The 24,077-nt window shown below is 45.0% G+C and overlaps 1 protein-coding gene across 1 annotated transcript; it reads left to right on the top strand.

Moving 5' to 3' along the window:
- Positions 1-10,132: 10,132 nt before the first annotated feature.
- GALR3 (galanin receptor 3) lies at positions 10,133-20,073 on the top strand. The gene is made up of 3 exons (XM_056846555.1): positions 10,133-10,221; positions 17,669-18,040; positions 19,182-20,073. The coding sequence occupies exons 2-3, from the start codon at positions 17,691-17,693 to the stop codon at positions 20,071-20,073; spliced, it is 1,242 nt and encodes a 413-aa protein (XP_056702533.1). The 5' UTR covers positions 10,133-10,221; positions 17,669-17,690.
- The last annotated feature ends 4,004 nt before the right edge of the window (positions 20,074-24,077 follow it).

The raw sequence follows: 24,077 nt of genomic DNA, 5'->3' as shown, positions 1-24,077 counted from the left end.
GACTGCCACAACTCCTTTGAGAATTATGTGCCTCTAAACTACAGCAAGCTGACCCTGTGGGCTGCTTCTCTCCACCCCTTTTCTTATCAGAAGATCCTTTTACAGAGAGTTTCCTAGTTCCCCTTTTCCCTAGTTACAAGCTTTGATATCAGACAGCACTACTGCTTCTCAGGGCCTATGCAATTCTACTGTCTCTTTGCCAAATGGACATTTCTGGTGACCATAAGGCATGAAGGGTAACGCTGAATATACTGTGTATCTGTCTGGTCCCTAGGCAGTTTGTGGTATGCCATGGTCCACCCTGGTGTAAAGGGGTTCAAGAAGTCACAGAGATAGCAGGTACCACCCCAGGACTACAGTTTGTATACATTGGTCAGGTGTGGACGACTGGCATCCAGGGGTCTGGTCTGGATCTTCAGCCTGCTTGTTACAAACAAACCTCTGCCCCTGCTGCAATCTCAAGCAGATATGGGAAGGCAAACAGAGCTACTTTGACAGCTTGTACCTTCAGGAAACTGATTTGCCAGTTCACTGTGGATTATTCCATCCACAGCACAGGTTTAGTGGATACAGGTTGAGTATCCCTTATCTGGACTGTTTGGGACTAGAAGTGGTCCGTATTTCGGATCTTTCCGTATATTGGAATATTTTGGAAGTTTTGCCTATGCATAATGTGATATCTTAGGGATGGGACCCAAATTAATTTATGTTTTATATACACTTTATACACGTAGCCTGAATGTAATTTTAAATAATATTTTTAATGATTTTGTGTACATTGAACCATCAGAAAGCAAAGGTGTAACTATCTCACCCGAATACCTGTATCAGCTGTTAAACAAGAGCAACAACAAACTAACTAACAACGGCAGGCTTTCAGTCCCTACTAGGGTTTCCAACCTCCGGGTAATAGCAGAAGATCTCCTGCTATTACAACTTATCTCCAGCCGATAGAGATCAGTTCCCCTGGAGAAAATGGCCGCTTTGGCAATTGGACTCTATGGCATTGAAGTCCCTCCCCTCCCAAATCCCACCCTCCTCAAGCTCCGCCCCAAAAATCTCCTGCCGATAGCGAAGAAGGACCTGGAAATCCTAGTCTCCATCTACAATGCAGTGTACGCTCTATAGAGGAGAGGAAACATTGAAAGCGGGCAGCATGGATCTGCCTACATGCCGGTTTGAAGGGTCTGGTTTTCAGATCAGTCCAGATATGGGATGTCTGGATAAGGAATACTCTACCTGTAATATATGAGCCCTTTCCCACTGTAAAGGCAAAACTGTGAAGGATGCATTTGGTTTCTGATATTGAGTGATTCTTGCTGGATATTATTAGGATGTAGGTGCCACTGTTGCAGAGGAAGGCAATGGCAAACCACCTCTGCTCGTCTCTTGCCTTGAAAACCCCTTGATGGGGTTTCCAAAGCTGGTTGCGACTTGACAGCACTTAATTAAGGTGCCATTGGATACACAAGCATGCATTTCAGAACAAGTGGAAGGTCTGGCAGGTGGGCTGTGGATCCTGTAGCAACCATTCAGAAAGTGGATCCAGCCACTGGGTAGAAGCCATTAGCCAACAACTGGGAATTGTTCTTCTCCAGTTTGCTCCTAGGGCAGTCTCTAGTAACACCAGGGCTACGCTGTGTTGATGCTATGTTCAGATCTCCAGCTATGCAGCTGACCTGCAAAAAAGTAGCCGGTGGGAATGTTGATATGGGGTAGGGCTGCAGCACTGGGGGAGGGGGAAATGACCTCCCCTCCTGCACATATACATTGTTTTCCTAATCGGAAATCCATTATTCTTAGGACTGGATTCTGGGAGGCCTAGATTTGAATTTCTACTCTGCCATGGAAGCTCACTGGGTGATCTTGGGGCCAGTCACTCTCAGTGTAACCTACCTCGCAGAGTTGTTGTTAGGGTAGAATGGAAGACAGGGAGAATTATATAAGCTGTTTTGCATTCTGGTGGGGAGGAAAAAGTTAAGTATAAAGATCTAAAATAAATATCAATAATCTCAGGCTGCTGTAGATCCTGGGAGGGAAACAAGGCTGGTGCAATAGGTTGCCGGTCTAGTCCCCACAAGCCATTTCCCTGATTGGATATCCCCCCACCCCTGCGCAAACATACACACACTGCTTTCAACCCTGGGAGGGGAAAGAGTTAAACACACCTTTTTCCAGCACCACAGACCCCAACTTCATGTGCAGTTTGGGCCTAACAACCATTTGCCAAGCATAATGGATCGTAGTGGTTCAAGGCTCCCACAAAAGCAATTCCACATAAACCGGCAATGTGCCCGTTTCATTAGCTCTCGCCAGAGCTCTTGTTAAGATGGCAACCGAGGCCTTTAGTTTAGTGTACTTTTTGCCTTGTCCTGCACTTCTGTTGTTCAACAAGGCACTGCTCCTGGATTTCAGGGAGAAGAAAATATTTTGCGAAGCACTGGTTTCTTCTAATCTGAAACTCACGTTGGGTAGTGAGAAACAGACAGGAACTCTTCTCTTGAACTGCACACTGACAAGGCCACATACCTCCAGATGCACCTGTTTCCATAGCAACAAAGTACTGCGCTGAACATGAACCTGTGGGTCCTTTTGTTTCTTTCTATGGAATTCGTTTTTAACTCTGTGTGTAATGAGAGGTTGAACAGTTCATACATGACAGGAACATTCATCTCTTGTGGGGCTCGGGCAGGCATTTTGATCAGAGGTGCAATGTTTGGGACGGCCACTGGTCACGGTTGTGATGTTTTTAGATGGCCTCCTGCCAGTCTGATTCACTTCAAGAAGCTCTCCTGTCCTCCCCTTTTATCCCAGCCTCCAGGGGAGGAGAAGATTATGAAGTTTTTCTATGCCGACTTTCTCTACCACTCAAATCACCTTCCCCTCCCGACAACCGACACCCTGTGAGATAGGTGAGGCTGAGAGAGCTGTGACTAGCCCAAGGTCACCCAGCTGGCTTTGTGTGTAGGAGTGGGGAAACAAATCCAGTTCACCAAATTAGCCTCTGCTGCTCAAGTGGAGGAGTGGGGAATCAAACCCGGTTCTCCAGATCAGATGCCACCGCTCCAAACCAGTGCTCTTAACCACTACACCATGCTTGGAGCCATTTTCTAACAGAGCCAATCGTGCAGTGCTGTGTCTTCAGAAAGTAGCACAGAAGTTCCTGCTACAATCTCAAAATATTCTTGTTGCCCTCACAGTTATTCCAGATCATGGGTCCCCAACATGGTGTCTGTGGGCAACATGGCGCCCACCAACCCTTTTTTTTTTTTTTGGCACCCGCCAAGTGTTTTTAAAGTGGGCAGGGCCTGGTGGGGCTTTGGTCCAGCAAAGTTTCTGATTGGCCATTAGAGATCTGATTGGCTGTGCAGATTTTTAGGAACATGGCTTTGGCAGCAGCTGCCATCACAGCGCAACGCTCTTCACTGTGGGTTAGCTGCAGTAGCCATTTTGTGGCTGGCTCCCCTTCCTGCAGCAGCCATTGTGTGGATGCACCCACCGCACGTTGTGATGACTCCAATCATGCCCTCAAGCTCAAAAAGGGTGGGGGACCACTGTTCTAGATGCAGAACCAACCTGGGCTATGCAGAACCTACCTGGGTTTGCCATTCATTATATATTGAGCTGTAACCATAACAAGTTCCAAGGAGCCCCGTGGCGCAGAGTGGTAAACTGCAGTGCTGCAGTCCAAAGCTTTGCTCATGACCGGAGTTCAATCCTGACGGAAGTTGGTTTCAGGTAGCCGGCTCAAGGTTGACTCAGCCTTCCATCCTTCTGAGGTCGGTAAAATGAGTCTTGCTGGGGGTAAAGTGTAGATGACTGGGGAAGGCACTGGCAAACCACCCCATAAAAACAAAGTTCCTAGAAAATGTCGGGATGTGACATCACCCCATGGGTCAAGAATGACCTGTGCTTGCACAGGGGACCTTTACCTTTTTTTTTTTTTACCATAACAAGCACATTTACAAACACTCTTTAGGTAGGAGAGACACTGTCCTTCAGTGTTACTCCTCTGAAGATGCCTGCCACAGCTGCTGGTGAAACGTCAGGAAAGAAAATACCAAGACCACGGTCACACAGCCTGGATAACCTACAAGAACCAATGAACTCTGACCGTGAAAGCCTTCGACAATACTCTTTATGTAGCCCTTATCCAGCCTTGTTTTTCTCCTCCCCAGCCGCAAACCAACTCACATAATACATCTGGAATCAGCTTATTTATTTTTACATTTATTTCCCACTGTTCTCCTCATCATGGACACAAAGTGGCTTACAACATTGTTCTCCCTTCCACTGTGGTGTAGTGGTTAGGAGCAGTAGGCTCTACTCTGGAGAACCAGGTTTGATTTCCCACTCCTTCACATGAGCGGTGGACTCTAATCTGATGATCTGGGTTGGTTTCCCCACTCCTCCACATGAAACCTGCCGGGTGACCTTGGGCTAGTCACAGCTCTCTCAGCCCCACCTACCTCACAACGTGTCTGTTGTGCGGAGGGAAGGTGATTTTAAACAACTTTGAGAGTCCTTAAAGGTAGAGAAAAGTGGGGTTAAAAACCAACTCCCCTTCATTTTATCCTCACAATGGTGAGCCTGAGGTAGGTGAGGCTGTGAGAGAATAACTGGTCCAAGGTCACGTGGAGAACTTCCATGGCAAAGTGGATCTGTTAGATCCTAGTCTGATACTCTAGCCACTGGCTGAGTAACACCTGTATGTCAGGTACCCACAGGGATGAACCCCAAGGTCAAATAACAAAAAACTATGGTAGTCATGAAAGAACACGGCTCTTTCTGCAGCCAGCCTGGCTGGCTGTCATGTGGACCTTCCCTTCACACTACATTCAGTGGCCAGCGGTCTCTAAGGTTGCCAGGGCCTCCCTGACCACCGGTGGGGGATGGGGGTGTAGGGTTACCAGATCCAGGTTGGGAAACTCCTGGAGATTTGGGTGTGGAGCCTGTGGAGGACAGGGACCTCAGTGGGGGTACAATGTCACAGAGTTCACCCTCCAAAGCATCTATTTTCTCCAGGGGAACTCTTCCACTCCAGGCCTCTTCCACTCATTTCACCAGTTTGCTTTTGTTAGCCGCCCAAAAATTTTCTTTTGAAAAAGGAAAGTGGGATATACATATAATTAATTTATTGGGTTGGCTTTTTGGTAGCCACACCTGTTTATTCTCACTTCACACACACGCCTACCCCTTCAGGTTCCAGTAGGAATGAAGTCTGTTCGAGGCGTCTCATTGTTTTAAGCTGGAGAAATACCGATAGCAAACTTTGCAGAGTCCAGAAAGACATGAATGATGCATTGGGCTGAATTCCTATTCCTACTGCTGCCACTTTGTGAGTGATTATGTTGTTAGAGCCCATTGTATGCATGTATGCTGTCCCCAATTCTCTCCCTCCACTTAAAGGAGAAGCTGAATAGCATGCCTTAGAAATCTCTACTTAAGATCCCAAATAATGGGCTGTTAGTAAAATCTGGCGGTCAAAGGATAGCTGTTCTGTTAGGCTGATGTAGTTTGGCAGCTTCTTATATTCTTACATTTTGATGTGATAAGGGAAAAAATGGTTTCTGAGCCTTCTCTGGGGACAATTCGTCATAGCATTATTTTTCATACTAAGAAGATGATGTGAATGCTTATACATGGAAACAGCTGTGTGCAGCCTGTCCAAGCAGGAACAGTTCATCAGGTATAAAATACTGCAATGTTGTAGTTCTTCAGTTTCAGCTTAGAAGGTTGGGATATACACACAAACAAGCACTAAAGCCCTTCTGCCTGATAGTGGTTAGAGTAATGCAGTAGGACTTTTCAAACTTTTACACTCCCGTGAAGCTCACTTGGGGACCCCTCTTACTCAGGCAACAGATGTGGTTCTCCCCCCTCTTCCATTTTATCCTCACAATAACTCTGCAAGGTAGGTGGGGCTGAGTGAGAGGGGTCCCCTAGTGAGTTTCATGGGAGTGTAAAAGTTTGAAAAGTCCTACTGCAACACTCTAACCACTATACCATACTTTCAAAGTACCAGGTATAGGATTATGATATGGCAGTAATACTTTTTTAGTTTTGAGTTTCATCAAAATCTGAAGGAGTATTTCCCTTTCTGGGTTTGTTTTTTTGCTGCCACACTGCAGTCTTCATAAATTGTTTGGCATCACTCCATACTACTGAGCATCCCATTATTGAACATGCACCCCATACACTGGAATGCAGCCTGGAGATCTGGGTTTAAATCCTGCCACACGCTTACTGAATTATTTTAATTAACCTCTTTCTTGACTTCAGCTCCCTAACTTGACTTCAGCTCCCTAATGGGAATACTCAGTTAATTCAAAGGGGCTGCTATAGAAATGGATGAAGAATAAGGAAATATCACGAATCCGTCCCAAATTCTACAGAAAATGCAGGTTCTAAATCTATTTGACAATGTGCTCAATTTGCAAAGTAGGGCGTTATTCACCTGGAAATTTCATGCCTACTCCTAAATGCTTTGCAGTTAGCTGCATATATAGTTACTGGGGTAAGGGAAAGGTACTTTCCCATTCAGTCAGCATGCAAATACACATAAAACATTTTCACAGCTTATGGTATGAGTACACACATACACATACCTTTATTGGCATAATTACATACTTTAGCCAACGATCGAAGCAGGATATAAATACAGCACCCTTTAAATTAGGGATTAGTAATAATCCCTATAAATTATTATTTACAAAATATACTAGTTAAAAACAGTTTTAATCTTCAGCACCTCAGCAAGAAATTGAGCTACTTATGGTATGAGTAAATAAAGGACCTCCCTTGATATATGGCCTGAGGTGGCCCAGCCAAATTAAGCTTCTAAAATCCCATTGATGATTACAGGAGAGTTAAGCATGTGCTCATATTTCTCCTATTGCAATCAATGGGACTTCAAGTTAGTTAACATTGGCTAACACCTGTCCGTAGTGTTTTCAGGGTAAGCAGTGCATAATTATCATTTGTTGTGGGAGAATCCTGACATCTTTTCCCAATCTGATGTGTTTGTTGTCAATGCATCATATTTCCCCCATGCTCACATTACAGTTTTGAGACATTGGGAAAATGCTAATCTTTCTGCCAGGTAACAAATGCTTGCCTTTCCACTTCATGTACAGAATGTGATTGCGTGGGTGTCAGGGACAGTGCTTATGACATAATTGATGACTAACAACATCCTCCCCTCCCCATCCCTGAACCACTATAACTTTGTTTAAAAGTATTATTAGAGCTGCAACATGTTTTCATCTCTTCCAAGATGACATTTGTTATGACCGTGTGTGCATCACATAAACACAAAGTACATTTTTATTGTGATTATTGTTTCTGCTCATATACAAATAGGTACAAATTAATTAACATGTGGGTAATTAATCAACTAAGAGCCCCGTGGGGTAGAGTGGTAAGCTGCAGTACTGCAGTCAAAAACTCTGCTCACGACCTGAGTTCGATTCCAACAGACGTTGGTTTCAGATAGCCGGCTCAAGGTTGACTCAGCCTTTCATCCTTCCGAGGTTGGTAAAATGAGGACCCAGCTTGCTGGGGGTAAAGGGAAGATGACTGGGGAAGGCACTGGCAAACCACCCTGCAAACAAAGTCTGCCTTGGAAACGTCGGGATGTGACGTCACCCCATGGGTCAGGAATGACCCGGTGCTTGCACAGGGGACCTTTACCTTTACCTATAATTAATCAACTAAGAATTATTTAGTTGGCTGACAGCCCTATTTAGTATATTGTTGTAGCTGGCTCTATAATGAGTTGAGGTGAGATGAATGATTTGGGGCAGCAGTCTCTGCCACCCATTCTAATTCCACACATCATCCGGGCACCTCATGCTGTTTCCCTCTACATTCTCCAAAAGTCCTCTCTCATACCTGGGGACGCAAAGCAGCTTACAAGATAAATGCAAAAATGCAATACAAACAAACACGTATACTGGTTCTTGTAGGTTATCCGGGCTGTGTAACCGTGGACTTGGAATTTTCTTTCCTGACGTTTCGCCAGCAACTGTGGCAGGCATCTTCAGAGTAGTAACACTGAAGGACAGTGTCTCTCAGTGTCAAGGGTGTAGGAAGAGTAATATATAGTCAGAAAGGGGTTGGGTTTGAGCTGAGTATTGTCCTGAGTATTGTCCTGCAAACACGTATACACTACAGTACTCCAAAACCTTGGATGGATGCTGATTTCAGTATTCTGGCTTACTCAGGGCTACAGGCCCCAAGCCAAAGCCCCTTTGGCTGATGTCTCTGGCCTTGCCAGGCTAAATACCTGTGACACAGGAGCAATAGAAGCTCAGCCCAGATCGTACTGCTGGCAAAGATGTTCTTCAGCCTCCCCCCCCCCTGCAAGATGCAAGAGTTCAGGGAGCCCTGTTGGGTATGTGTGGCTTGCCATTATGTGTTTCAAGAGTCCTGGGGGAAGAAGGAGAGAAGGAGTGTTATCAGCTCCAGCTGCTGTGCAGTGCGATGGACAGGTTGTGGCAAGAGGCAGTGATTGTGGTGGCACCTTAATAGGTAGGGCTACCAGGTGTCTCCTGGCCACCAGCACAGGATGGGGGTAGGGTTGTCAGATCCGGGTTGGGAAACTCCTGGAGATTTGGGGATGGAGCCTGGGGAGGACAGGAACCTCAGTGGGGTACAATGCCATAGAGTCCACCCTCCAAAGCAGCCATTTTCTGCAGGGAAACTGATCTCTGTCATTAAGAGATCAATTGTAACAGCAGGAAATCTCCAGGCCCCACCTGGAGGTTAGCAACTCTATTAATAGGGCCACTACTGATGAGTATGATTTGGTTTTTTAGAGGCTCAGCAGATCTTCAGCTTTCTACTGTTTGAATAATCCTCAAGTCCAGGAGCACTTAACACAACTCTGTGTTGTGTCGTGTTAAAAAAAAGAGCAACAACACAGTGCCATGCCCCAGAAAAAAAAAAACGCTCCTCCACAGCAAGGCCCACCACTGCCTACCTGATTGTATTTCATTCTTTACTGTTTTCTTTAATGGATTATGTTCCCACTCATTTTCAGTACTGGAGAGTCCATCTTTCATTGTTTTGCTACTTTCCCATCCGGCTATTCCTATTTTCTCCTTTGCTACTTCGTGTGGACTGGATTGTGTATTGCTGCATTTTGATTGGTGCAAGTACTACAACACCAAGGGGAAAATCTGTTCTTTTGTTTTTAATCGCCCAATTAAGACCTCAGAATCCAGGGCACTTTACCAGATTCTTCAATTGGTTCCCACACCCGGCTGCAGCAGTAATGCATCACTGGAACTTGGAACCTATTTGCACCACTGCCAGGCACATTCTGACACATGATGAAAAGCTTGCATATGGGGGTGACGCCAAGTCCATGCTGAGCTGATTATTTGTTCTCGCCGGCACATGCCACAATCCAGTTTTCAGCAAACATCAGGAAGTATGAAGGAGCCCACACATCTCCAACGTGTGCTGGAAGCCAAATCCTCCGCATGGGAGAAGGTACACAGGACCGGCTTGTCTCAGTGAGGGAAGCATCACACATCGCTTTCCTCATGGCCTCCATGGGTGGTTGTGTAAATACTTTCCTCTGTGATCACTGCAAATAATACCCTGCAGCTTAAATCTTGCTGTAAAATATGCATTGCTCTCTCAGGTGGGGGCCAGCCCTTGGGATATGTATATTCCGTTCTATGTTCCTGCAGAATAGTAAGAGCAGTGTCTGTAAAATTAGAGAGATAGAGAGATAGAGAGATAGAGAGATAGAGAGATAGAGAGATAGATAGATAGATAGATAGATAGATAGATAGATAGATAGATAGATAGATAGATAGATAGATAGATAGATGATAGATAGAATACTTGAAAAGCAAATCTGGCCATAGAAGAGTTAACCCCCAACCAAATCTCAAGGGGGGAAAGGATCAATGGGCTTGGCAGAGCAAGAGTGGGGGAGCAGCAACAGAGAGAGAGAGAGAGAGAGAGGAGGGAGCGAGAGAGAAAACCGAGGCAGCTGGAGGGAGGAAAGATTCACTGAGAAGTAGCCAGAGAGACAGAGGCACACGGAAGAGATTCCTTGTTCATCCCAACTTGCGGACTTCCCCAGTTTCTCTGGCCCTGGCACAGGAGCAAAAGGGAGCCAGGGCTTCCCTGTTGCCCAGTCCTTGCTGCTGGGTGGCAAAGGCCTGAAGGAGTCTCCTGAGGAAGCCACCTCCGAACTAACAAGTGAGTACTTGCCTTTTGAGGAGGGAGGAAGAAACAGGACAGAAAAGGAGGGACGGTTCAACCTGGCCCAGAAGGAGCCGAGAAGGGAAGAGAAAGAGAGCAATCCTTCCTAGAATCGCCAGAGTCAGCAGGCAGGGCATCCTTTCCTTATTTGTATAGGGGAGAGAACTCCAGCAGTGTACCTCCTTGTAGCACTCCTTTGCAGATGGTAGGGGTGAAACTGCCCAGTCTGAGACTGAAAGGGGCATTTGGTGACCATCTCTCCAGGTTGGGGCAGCCTGGGTTTGAGAGGCACACAGAAGGGCTTGCGTGGGAGGAGCACAGAGCCGTTCCCTTTTATACTGCAAGACAGGTGAGTTAGAGATGAATAAAATTATAGTCCACCACGGAGAGGTCCAGCAGAGTCTAAGCATCCTCCAAAGGCGACGTTTTGCAAGAGTTTTCTGTTTGGACATGGATTTAGTGGTCAGGAATATGTAAGGGTTTATTTTAGTAAGATATTGTAATAAGGTGTGTTTTATAGGTATGTTTTAGTGCCTGTTTTTTGAAGTTCTGTTACATGGTCGTTTTAAAAAATAGTACTGCTTTTTGCAATATACTGCATTTATAAAGGTTGTTACCTGCTCTAAGCCCTCACAGATGGGATATGGTAAGAATAATATAGAAGAGAAGTATATCAAAAACTCATCCTTTGAGTAGGTCTTGGAGACTCTCCAGAGGCAAGCAAAACAGCGACCACCTCGGAAAGATTTTGGGGAGGTGGGTTGCATGTACAAAGAGGTATCTCTGCCTCAGAGTTAATGAGGAAAACGCTGAACGGTTCACAGCTCCAGAAAGATCAATATTACTTTCCTATGTAGCACTGATCTCTCTCTCTCTCTGTCTCTCCTTCTTGTTAAGTAGATCTAATTGTATAGATGCTGTTAATATCATTGTACACTTTATATTGTAATCATTAGTATAACTGACAAGACAAAAATGCAGCAGTACTAATTAAAATCCATAAGCAGTGTTAATCTTAAAGACATGCATACTGGATGGACATGCGTAATGGATGGGGGATACACTTCTGGGTAGCAGTGGGTGTGAACAAGATCTTGGGGTATGGGTGGACCGTAAGTTAAATATGAGCAGCAGAGAATAGGGCTTACAATAATGGGTTTAAATTGTGGGCGGAAAGGTACCTGCTGTATATTAGGAAATAATTTTTTACAGTGAGAGTTGTTCAACAGTGGAATCAGCTACCTAGGGAGGTGGTGAGCTCCCCCTCACTGGCAGTCTTTAAGCCGAGGCTGGACAAACACTTGTCAGGGATGCTCTAGGCTGATCCTGCATTGAGCAGGGGGTTGGACAAGATGGCTTGTATGGCCCTTTCCAACTCTATGATACACATTAAACCATTGTGGGTTTTTTCTCTGCTCCTTTCACTCTCTAGAATATTTTCTTGTTGTAAATTGTGGAAATGGCAGCTGAATATTACAAAATAAGTGATTCTGAATCAGATCCTAATTCAGATGTCATTTTGGTCAGCAGTGGTGTCTCACTGTCTTCACACCCTAGGCTCCTACACGGTTTGTTTTTCACTAGGCAGCCAACCAGCCTCAACCCAGTTAGGGTCCTGTGCAGATGATTACCCTGCTTTATGTCTGTATCTGCTTCTTGGTCATGATGAATCAGCTGTTTGACTCATGGGCCACAAACAGAACTGTGCAATTGTGTGTGCTACCATAAACCCCCCAAATGTACGAATGTACAAAATTTCAGCCAGGTTTGGCTTGTAGCAGATGAGTCAGATTTTCCACTAGACATGAAAAGATAAAATCGGTGCTGAGGAAAAAAAAACTTTTTTAAAGCATTGGTTACAAGCAAGACAGTTGCACGACCAGATCTTGGTGGACACTGATAGAATTGGGACAGGGTGGCTCCAGGTTTGGGAGGACCTGGGCAAGATGCCTTCCACTAAGCGCTACCCCTTCATGCGCACATGCTCACACCCTGCTTTCACTCTCCTCTAAGCACCATCAGCATTACCAAGGCTAAAAGAAACATGGAAAATTCATACTGTGCTCCTTCTGGGTGCCTTGGTCTGAAATGCAAGATTCCCCCCAAACGGTCCCTGTGATCTCCCATTCTGAGTGAAAACCACTGATAGACCAAGCATCTCTGGTCAGTAATGATCCTTCTGCCGCAGCAGATGCCCGGCCATGATGACCCTGAACTGAGTCTAGACTGGAGTAAATTGCTAGTGTACAAAATTTCATCTTCAGAGAGATGATAGCTTGTTTCAGAAAGCTGTAAGCAATTTGATAAGAGTGATTACTTGTATACACCTCCCACTTTCAACTCTGATAATCAGAGTTGTATATTATTTCAAAGATGTGTTTGACTGAAGGCTACTATGGGACACTATGGAAAGTGATGCCTCTCCCAAAAAACCATTCTCGACTCTCCTTTCAGTGTCCATCTTCGACCGTCAATATGGCTAAGGGGTCCACAGGAAAATAAGGATCTGTACCTTTAACCGAGGGAGGGACATACCACTTTCCTTCACTGTGTGATAAGTGGCACTTGCCCAAATTCCCTTTATACACAATAATGTAAGATAGAATATTAGGGTTGCCAACCTCCAGCTACTAGCTGGAGATTTCCCGCTATTACAACTGATCTCCAGCTGATAGAGATCAGTTCCGCTGGAGAAAATGGCCACTTTGGCAATTGGACTCTATGGCATTGAAGTCCCTCCCCTCCCAAAACCCCGCCCTCCTCAGGCTTCGCCCCAAAAACCTCCCGCTGGTAGCGAAGAGGGACCTGACTCTTTGGCATCTGACTAAGCCTGGTACAGCCAGAGGGTCAGGGAGTCCAGAGCAAAGGATCATACAAATTACCACTTGTCACACGTCTTTTATGATTAAAAGATTGGAACAACATTGAGTCACTGTAGAAGTAATCAGAGAGCTGCGGCCTTTTCTCCCAAATATTCATATCCACTCTAATTTTTGGAAAGGGTTCAAGAGGGGCTTGTTTGCATGTTTGATTGGTAAATGGTAATTTTGGTCTATAAGGGCTCTTAAGCTGATGCGCAGTTAAAACGCCATGTCAAAATCTTAGGGGGGAAAACTATAAAACAATATCAAACGCCTTAAAAACCACAACAGCCGCACAATCCTTTGAATGTGTCCCAAGAGCCTTCAAAGCAAAGATGCTGTCAGTTTTGTTTTGTTTTTTAAAGAAAAAGGGCTGGCAAGCTGCTGCTGGGGAAACAGTATATGCGCAAAAACATTGCATGCTTGTATTTTCAGCTCAATGGTTCTTGAAGCAGCATATAAAGTAAAATCTACAATAAAAACAAACCAATAACATAGCCACTAAAAGTAGGGTTGCCAACCTCCAGGTTCTAGCTGGAGCTATCCAGCTGTTACAACTGATCTCCAGCTGATAGAGATTAGTTCACCTGGAGAAAATGGCCACTTTGGCAATTGGACTCTATGGCGTTGAAGTCCCTCCCCTCCCTAAACCCAACCCTCCTCAGGCTCTGCCCCCAAAACTGCCCGCCGGTGGTGAAGAGAGACCTGGCAACCCTATGGACTTGATGAGCCTTGGTCTGATCCAGCATGGCTTTTCTTATGTTCTTATTGGTCATATTGTGAGCATTTGCATGTGTGCTGCATGCAGCAGAACGCACAAAAGGGGTTTTCTGGGGAATCTGACTGGAAGCAACTGCTGCCAACAGAAGAACCCATTCAGTAGAAAAGTAAGCGCATACCAGGTTCCCTATCACCAGCTCTTGTGCTAACCTCCCAAATTGATTTTAAAACCCATGGGGGTTAAAAACACCGTTTGGGGCTTTTTTTTAAACCCAGTGTGTGTGTGTGTGTGTGTGTGTGTGTGTGTGTGTGTGTGTGTGTGTGTGTGTGTGTGTGTGGCAGGAAAGAGCTGTCCATATTATTAAGATATCTGTGCTGTGCTGTACATGCCTCTGCGGTACATACAGCATACATAGTGATGACACTGCATATTTCAACATATAGTTGGGGGTGCCACCGAGGCACTGATCGATTCATACACAAATCCCACAAACAAGGTTGGCGTTTTCTTTTCTTTTTTTGTCAGCCCTGTGTTTTTAATGGGATCAAGAAATCGGAGCCAGGCAACCATTTCCTTGCATGGTTATTACAGCTAGGGAAAGCTTCACTAAGCACAATGATTTATATGTGGTGGGCTGCTGCAGGTATGAGCAGAGAGCAGCTCTACCTAGGAAAAGGGAAATGCATCTTTGATCAAGGTGCTAATGTAGACACAAGATTTATGGGTGGTGTGGGCTTTGCACACTGACACATCTTCTGTGCCCAAAAGACGGCCCTGCACAGTAATGCCCAGTACACTTCTACATGGGTTTGAATTGGGAATTTCTGTTTGATGACCTTGTAGTCCTTCTCCCCAGGCCAGTGAATGCTATATGGTATCAGCCATTAAGCTGATTTTGCATTGACAGCTGTAGGGATGCCAGTCTCCAGGTGGGACCTGGAGATCCCCTGGAACTACAGCGCATCTCCAGAGTATAGAGAGCAGTTCCCCTGGAGAAAATGGATGCTTTGGAGGGTGGACTCCACGGCATTGTGCCCCACTGAGGTCCCTGTCCTCCCCAGGCTCCATCCCCAAATCTTCAGGAGTTTCCCAGCCTTGATCTGGCAACACTACCCCCACCCCCCAATCTCCCACCAGTGACCAGGGGGTCCTGGCAACCCTTTCAGCTGGAGAGGTATCGCTCATTCCTCCTCTGTGATGTAACTGGCACCAGTAGATCGGGATTGGTTCTAGGTCACCTGAGGTGTCTGGGAGCAAAATCTCATCCTCCTTAGCAGGCAAAAAGCCTGGCTGCAATCCTTCCTCGAGGAAGCCTGTGCCAGGCAGTGCTTGACTCTCTTTACTTGTTAAACCTCTTTCGTGTTTTGGTCAATTAAAATCTCTGCCTTTGTTCAATAGGGCTCAGTGCAGGCATCCAGGAAGCAGAATGGGAGGAGGGAATTAAATGCTTATAGTGAATATTAATAGGATGGGAGGGAAGCCCTGGGATGCATTAATTGTTTTGTTGATTAATTTTTTACAAACTAGGTAGTAGAGTATAAGCTCTGCTAAAATTGTTGTCTTTTCTTCCTCAGGCAGGAATTGTCTATGTTTAACAACTGCATTTCCAACAGAAATTCAACATAAGAACATAGAAAGGCCCTGCTGGATCAGACCAAGGCCCATCAAGTCCAGCAGTCTGCACACACAGTGGCCAACCAGGTGCCTCTAGGAAGCCACAAACAAGACGACTGCAGCAGCACCAACCTGCCTGTGTTCCACCGCACCCAAAATAATAGGCATGCTCCTCTGATACTAGAGAGAACAGGTATACAGCCTGACCAGCATCCATTCCAACTAATAGCCATGAATACCCTTTCCTCCATGAACATGTCCACTCCCCTCTTAAAGCCCTCCAAGCTGACAGCCATCACCACATCCTGGGGCAGGGAGTTCCACAATTTAACTATGCGTTGTGTGAAAAAATACTTTTATCTGTTTTGAATCTTCTCCCTGTCCACTCTCTCCTAACCATGCATAATTTTATAGACCTCTATCATATCTCCCCTTAGCTGCCTTCTTTCCAGCTAAACAGCCCCAAGCATCCTAACCGCTCCCCATAGAACAGTTGCTCCAGTCCCCTAATCATTTTGGTTGCTCTTTTCTGCACCGTCTCAAGCTCTGTAATATCCTTTTTTAGGTGTGGTGACCAGAACTGTACACAGTATTCCAAGTGTGGTCTGGTCTCACCATAGATTTGTACAGCTGCAGCTTTCTCAATTGCTTCATAGGAATGATGGAGAAGCTGTACCTGGTGGATTCCTGCCTGGCACACAGATCAGGCACTTGGAAAGCTAGCATGATATAGTGGTTTGAGTGTTGGATTAGTATTTGGGAGACCCAGGTTCAAAGCTTCAGTCTGTCATGGGAGTTCGCTGGGTGATCTTGTGCCACTCACTTTCTCAGTCTAGTCTATTCTACAGGGTAGAATAGGGTAGTTGTTGTGAGGATAAAATGGAGACGGGAGAACAATTCTGTAAGCAGCTTTGGATTCTCATCATGGAGAAAAGCAAGGTATAAATAAATAAACAAAAATAAAATAAACAGACACAGGACCTCTGCGAAGAAAGAGAAATGAGCAACTCTTGCTTGAGCTACACTGAAAGTAAGGTTGCCAACTGGCCTGGAGAAGATGTTCTATGGACCGTTACTAGTTGATGTTATATTCCATGCCAGGAACAGTTTACTAGTCTTGACCTGTAGAGCTCTATAGTCTGGGTCGAGGGAAAATATGTGCTCCTTATAACTCTCTTCTGGTAGAAAGGTAGGATCTCCAGGTGTGGCCTGAAGATCTCCCACAATTACCACTGATCTCCAGACTGCACAGATCTATTCCCCTTGAGAAAATGGCTGTTTTGGAGAAAGGACTCTCCATTATACCCCACTGAGGTGCCTTTCCTCTCCAAACCCTGCCTTCCCCAGGCTCCAACCCAAATCTCCAGGAATTTCCCAGCCTGGAGTTGCAACCTTATACTAAGGTCATCTTTTCAATCCAGGTTCTGTGTTTTTTCAGAAGCCAGATTATTACAAGAAACAAGTTTTTTCCCAGTCATGACACCTGCCCTTAAAGCACCATTTGCTCCAGTATGAACTTAGCTGAGAGGTAAGATCTTCCATGGAGGGTGTAAGGTCTCTGAAACAGGACTTTTTCAGTGGGGGCCTCTCAACAGTTGAATGGTCTCCCGCCAGACTTCTTAGTTTTAGATATTAGGCTAAAAGGTTTTGAGATGTCAGAATACAATATTTTTATTCCAGAATTTTTTTGGGGGGTATGCCAGGTGCAGCTTTTAATACTCTAATTTTAATTGTTATTAATGTCTGGTGATGCTTTTTGGCAATGAATTTGCCTTTTAATAAGGGTTGCCAGCTCCAAGTAGGGAAATACCTGGAGATCTGGGGGATGGAGCCTGAGGAGGGCGGGGTTTGGGGAGGGGAGGGACTTCAATGCCATAGAGTCCAATTGCCCAGGCTGCCATTTTCTCCAGGTGAACTGATCTCTATCAGCTGGAGATATGTTGTAATAGCGGGAGATCTCCAGCTAGTACCTGGAGGTTGGCAACCCTACAAGTCCAACAGTCTGTTCACACAGTGGCCAACTAGGTTTCTAGCTAGAGTCACAGGTTTTATGTGAAAGGGAACAAGATTCTGGCTAGAATAATAAATTTAGGGGACAGGGGACATAGGCAACATTGGTTCTTTTTGCTGAATTCGGGCCCGGCAGTAATTTCTCTGCCTGTTGGGATTGTGAATGTCAGCTGAACACCCTCCGCCACTTTCCTCTCTGCGGCTGCCACTTTTAATATCTTTCTTTCTGTCTTGCCAGGCCCATTCTCGCAGATGGGGAGATGCCAGACAGCTGGAACTCATCGGTAGACAGCCTAGAAGCACGAACTGCGGGCATTATTGTGCCGGTGGTCTTCTCTCTTATCTTCCTCTTGGGCACTGTAGGGAATGGCCTGGTGTTGGTCGTGTTGCTACGCAATGGGCAAGTGAAATACAACACCACCAACCTGTTCATCCTCAACCTGGCCGTGGCAGACCTGTGCTTCATCATCTTCTGTGTTCCCTTCCAGGCCACCATCTACACCCTGGATGGGTGGCTTTTTGGTGCCTTTGCTTGCAAGGCGGTGCACTTTCTTATCTACCTCACCATGTATGCCAGCAGTTTCACCCTGGCGGCTGTCTCTGTGGACAGGTAAATGTCAGCGTCTCTCCGGGAAGGCCAATTCTTTGTCCCCCAAATCAACAGGCATGATCCATGTAGGACTGCTGCTGCTTCCATAGAAGGAGGCAGGAAGAGGAGCCGTTGTATTTAGTTAATTAGTACATGTTTATTCCATCCTTCTTCCAAGGAGATTGGGATGGTGTATATAATTCTCCCCTCCTCTGTTTGAGCCTCACAACAACCCTCTGAGGTAGAGGAGGCTGAAAGCGAGTGACTGGCCCAAAGTCACCCAATGAGTTTCATGACAAAGGGGGAATTTGAACCTGGGTTGTCCAGATCCTAGTCCAACACTCTAACCGCTTAACCATATTGGCTCTACCATACTACCAAAGTATCCCTCTTATACCTGTTTCACAAGTATTCATTTCCCTCTAGTTTTATCCCATCTTCTGCCACATTGAGTATTTCTTACTTTTTCCTCTTAAACTTGCTCCAGTTTTGTGACTCTATATCCTTCTCATAGGTCTTCCTCCCTGGCAGGCCTTGGCACTTTCCTTAGCAACCTCATCCTACTTAGGACACTTTTTTGTTTCTTCACAGAGAAAAGGTTCCTGTCAGAACACCAATTTTCCCAGTGAAAGTTAGGTTTTTCGCATCCCCTAGGCCTATAGGTTTCAGAGATCAGTCTGTATTCTGTGTACTGTATATTGAAAGAGAAACCTAGAAAATGGCACATCAAATTCAGTGGGAGTTTTGCAGCTGGAGCCTATTGAGTTGGATTCAGACTAAATTGGCAATTGCTGTTGATCCCCCCTTCCTGCTGCAAACCCCCTTCATGACAGTCGTCAGGGTTCACTGTCACTGTATTTCTTGGGTGGGTGGAAATGGGAGGGAAGAGCCAGGAAAGTTCCATTCTGTGACTGGAAAATTCAGTCTGGATCCAACATATCAAGTCTACATTTTGTAAATTGTTGTAGGTCCAAATACTGGGTTATGCTGGAAATTTTCATGACCAACCAGAGTCAGTAAAGACCGTGGAAAGGGACGGTCACCATGATATCTAGGGGGTGACGTTTTTAAGGGTTATGGGACATTGAAGGGAGAAAAGAACAATGATGTTTGTGGCAACAACAGCAATAATTCTTGTATTAAACATTATCTCCTTCTCCAGGTATCTGGCTATTCGATACCCACTGAAATCCAGGGACCTTCGTACCTCTCGCAATGCAGCTCTTGCCATGGTACTAATTTGGACACTGTCGCTGCTTTTTGCAGGACCCTATCTCAGCTACTACCAAATAGTCCACTATCAGGAGATGCCAGTTTGCATCCCTATTTGGGAGGACCAACGCCGCAAGATCTTGGACATCCTCACCTTTGTATTTGGCTACGTCCTCCCCGTATTTGTCGTCAGCCTGGCTTATGCTAGGACCATTAAGTTCTTGTGGACTTCTGTAGACCCCATTGAGAGAATCTCAGAGTCCCGTAAAGCCAAGCGCAGGGTCACCAAGATGATTGTTGCCGTGGCCGTTCTCTTCTGCTTGTGCTGGTTGCCTCACCACTTAGTGATCTTGTGCTTTTGGTTTGGCTCTTTTCCTTTTAACCGAGCCACCTATGTTTGTCGTCTGGCTTCCCATTGCCTGTCCTATGCTAATTCTTGCCTCAACCCAATTGTCTACGCTCTTATCTCCAAGCATTTCCGTAAGCGATTCAAGCAGGTCTTCACATGTCTTCTCATTCAGGACAAGAACAGAAAGAAGCAAGCTGACAACAAGGTCCATGTGGCCAATGTGGCCAATGGTCAAGTCAACCATATGGGGGGGTTCTATGGAGGGAACACTGAGGTAACCCAGCTCCAGGAGGAAAATATGAGGTGTTACCAGGGCCTGATGCTGAAAGAGGCAGAAGGGGTTCTTCCTGAGGCATGGCCTCTTAAGTTAGAAGACACAGCCCTCTCTGATCAGCAGAATTTGGTGGATGAAGAAGATCCCGGAAAAACTAACAACACCCCACTGGCTGACACATCACACAGAACTCCTCAACATACAGGAGGAGGATTCTAACTTAACCATGGCAGATACTATAAATGGAAGAGCCATTCCTCTCAGCACGGTAATCATTATCTCATCCATCGTATCAGACGGATTGGTGGAGAACAGGCGAACTCCAGTGAACTTTTATCAGTACAGTCAAACTACCCATAACTCCTCAGTAAAAATGTCAACATTGGCGATTGAGGCTGCATTTTAATAGTACCAGTTATACCCTGTTCTTGCACTAATGACTACAAAAAAGCATAAATCGAATTTCCAAAAGGCTGATGCATGCTGCTGTAGAAATCATGGGTCTCACTAGACGAAAGAAAGACAGAACAAAATTGCCTAGTTGTTAAGTAATCCTTAGTACACAGAAAGAAACGGGTGCATTTTTTTCTTCACTGTTAAGTAATATTTATTCCCCACTTGGTCATGGAATGTGGCTGGGGTGATTTTGGGCTAGTCACGCATTCTCAGTCTAACCTACCTGACAGGCCTGTTCTAAGGATAAAGAGGAGAGGAGATCAATTTAAGCCACTTTTGGGTCCTCACTGCAGAGAAAGGCAAGGTATAAATATTCTTTTTGAATCTGCACAGCAGATCAGATCTACAGTGACCAATCCGAAGCCTTGCTGGGCAAAAGCCTCACCTGGCCCCGTCCACTTTCTAAAAAGACTAGGCAGATGCCAGGAAAGGTGTTAGTAGTCATCATGGCACTCACGAGCACCATGTTGAGGACCTAGGGTTTCCAACCTCCAGGTACTAGCTGGAGATCTCCTGCTATTACAACTGATCTCCAGCCAATAGACATCAGTTCACCTGGAGAAAATGGCCGCTTTGGCCACTAGACTCTATGGCATTGAAGTCCCTCACCCCTCCAAACCCTGCACTCCTCAGGATCTGCCCCAAAAACCTCCCGCCAGTGGCGAAGAAGGACCTGGCAACCCTATGAGGACCCCTTCTTTAAGCATTTTGAATATGTCAATATCTAATGACCAAGGTGACAGCAGAACTCTATTTTGCTTTGTTGGTGATGCATCAGTCCTTAAATCTGAAATTTTGATTAGAAGTCTGGGGTTTATAGGCAGGAAAGCAGCAACTGTGCTCAGGAAAAGGAAAAAAAATACAGATAATGACACCGTAATCATATGCAGTATAATTCCTTTACCATTTCCTCTGTCTCCCATCTTTCTGAAAACTGCTGTTTCATCAGGCAGCATTTGGGGGTTAATCCTTAGATTCTCGCTTATGCCTTTCAGCAGAGCCTTTTCCACGCTGTTTCTAATCCCTCAACTGGGAGCAAAGTTCATATAAATGGTTTATTAGTACTGGATGTCATTACTCCAAAGAATTATTGCAAAGCTTGCTTTTATTACATTGCATTTCTCACTCCTCCAGTTCATAGAATAATAGAAGCTTAAGTCGCAAAAGGTTTGGGAATTCATCAGGCTGACCTTTTAGTCAGCCTCATTAGAAAGGGATTAGTTCCTAAGACCATATTGCAGAATTTGGCTCAGGCTAAAGATACTTTTTACAGTAAAAGTTGTATGAGAGAGGTTCCCCCCCCCCTTATAATAGGAGCAAACATTTTTTTCTGTCTCCGGATCCCCTCTGGTCAAATAGGTTTTACAGTTTTTGGAACAATCCTCCCCCCACCCCCGCATCAAAAAAAAACCCTGCAAAATCTTTTTAACAGAGAGAAAAGTGGAATAAGGAGCATTGCTGCTCAAATCATTTTAAACTTGCTAAACATGCAGTGGTTGAAACAGTGTGAAAAACATGAGAATAGAAAATTAACATGGGATTTCTTGGGAAGATTTGTGAGCGGGAGGCTAGAATCTTGCTGCCCACCTCTGGTCACAGACCTTTCCACATCCTAACATAATGTTCTTGGGCGAAAACGCATGGTCGCTTTAGCCTCCTTTATTCCCTGTTTCAGCCAGGATTGAGCCAGGATTGAACGCACGTTCAGCAAAACGCATGCGTTCGATCCTGGCTGAATCCTGGCTGAAACAGGGAATAAAGGAGGCTAAAGCGACCGTGCGTTTTTGCCCATGTGTATTATGCCAAGGCTGTTTGTCTGGGAACAAAACAAGTTACTGGCCCATACACCAGCTGGCTTCACTGGAAATATTTGTATTCCTTCCTCAATTTTGTACCTTTTAGGTATGCGTAAGAGCTTTTGCACCAATAAGCTTAAAAAAAATCTGAATGGTGCTTTTTAAAAGACTGTATAGCACTGTGGTGTTCTGTATTCAAATTGTGTCACCGTAGATCTTGTCTGTGCCTCCTTGTGTTTTTAAAAAAAGGCAGAGATAAATTTTGCTCAAGGGTGGCCCTGAGGCTGGTGCCTCCTGTGACAGATGTGGCAGCAAATGATTTCATTTATTGTAATGAGTTCTTGCCATACAGCAACATGTGGATTTTCTGCCTTCCTTGCCAAAATGTCTTGGGTTTGCCTTGCCTGTGCCACAAGGGATGTTTGGCGGCTGTTTTATCTCCCGAGTCCCTACTAGTTGCCGTTATGATCCAAATCTCATTTCTTAGCAATGCATTCTTGCGTAAAACTGGTTGCTTTGTTTTAGTTTTTAATCTCTTCCCTCTATTTTTTGTTGTTTCAAAAGTGTTTCCTTGTTTTGAAGAGAGTGAGAGTTGTGCAGTGAGCTACAGAAGCCGCTTTTCTTATTGGGTTCCAGAAGTGGGTGTTAAGCATTTCAAATATGTTAATACCTAACTAGCAAGGTGACAACAGGGCTTGGTGTTGCTTTGCGGATGATGCCTCAACCCTTAAATCTGAGATTCTGATCAGATTTGCTACCTGCTTGGACAAGTGTATATCTACCCCAAAAACATTGTAAAGGTAGGGTTGCCAACCTCCAGGTGGTGGCTGGAGATCTTCCACTATTACAACTGATCTCCAGCTGATAGAGACCAGTTCACCTGGAGAAAATGGCCGCTTTGGCAATTGGACTCTATGGCATTGCAGTTCCTCCCCTCTCCAAACCCCACCTCCTCAGACTCCACCCCCAAAATCTCCAGGTATTTCCCAACCCGGAGCTGGCAACCCTATGTAAGGATGATAATGTTTTAAATCTGTTCTGGGAGGGGGAAGGCAGTGTGAAAAAGGCATGCACCTATAATTAAATTCCCCAAGTACAGTGCTACTCTAGCTAGTAGCATCACAAGAAAGTGGCCTGTGAACGCATTTTTCAGTTGTTGTCCTTGTTTTTCACAGGTACACGTTGAAGCACTCTCTGACAATCTAGAAAATCCAATATGCGTGTCACAGTAGCAGAAGAGAAAGTGAGAATTACCTGATAGATCCTGGGGATCAGAATATATTCAGGCTCAAAAAAATACGATCTGTCTGGAAATACCTGTAGCAGCTGTGGTCAACAGGAATGCTTTGGGCCATATGCAGCAGGCTGAACATTATTCTGTGGACTGAGAATATTTGTTAGAAATGAATCCTTCCTTTTTAAAAGCTATGGGTAGAATCCAGGCCAAGGGAGGCAGTGAGAGAATCAAGCATATGTTTAACTCCTTTGGTGAAGTCAATGGGGCTTACAAGAGTTTACATTTTACTGGATTCTACTCTAAGATTCTAGACCTCATTTGATACAAAGAAAAGGGCAACATGTCTTAACGTGTTCATCTGCCTCCCTTCACCTTCCTTTCACTCTTTCTGTATCTGCTTAACTTGTGTGTACTTGCCAATCCTCTTCCAGTATTTTTTTTTAAATTCAGACATATCATTAGGGCTTTATTACGCATATCATGACCTTTCTAGGGCTTTGATTATATTGAGTTGGTTGGGCCTATGAAGGATTATTGTACAGCCTTCTCTTAATATCTGAACTATTTACAATTGAATTACTTAAATCTTATCCCATAATAAATCATTTTCTCTATTCCTCCTCTGAATTATACCCAGTTTCTCTACATCCTTCTGCCAATGTGATTCATGCAGTCCAAGAATATGTGTATGTACTCAGCATTAAGCCCCTCTGAGTTCAATACAACTTCTTCTC

Source organism: Euleptes europaea, chromosome 3, assembly GCF_029931775.1.
Source record: "Euleptes europaea isolate rEulEur1 chromosome 3, rEulEur1.hap1, whole genome shotgun sequence".
Classification (NCBI taxonomy): domain Eukaryota; kingdom Metazoa; phylum Chordata; class Lepidosauria; order Squamata; family Sphaerodactylidae; genus Euleptes; species Euleptes europaea.
This window is presented reverse-complemented; position numbering and strand designations above follow the sequence as displayed.

Coding starts and splice junctions, on each gene's coding strand:
- GALR3 (XM_056846555.1), top strand. CDS start 17,691: ATGCCAGACAGCTGGAACTCATCGGTAGACAGCCTAGAAGCACGAACT. Junction 18,041..19,181: donor GCGGCTGTCTCTGTGGACAG/GTAAATGTCAGC, acceptor CTCCTTCTCCAG/GTATCTGGCTATTCGATACC.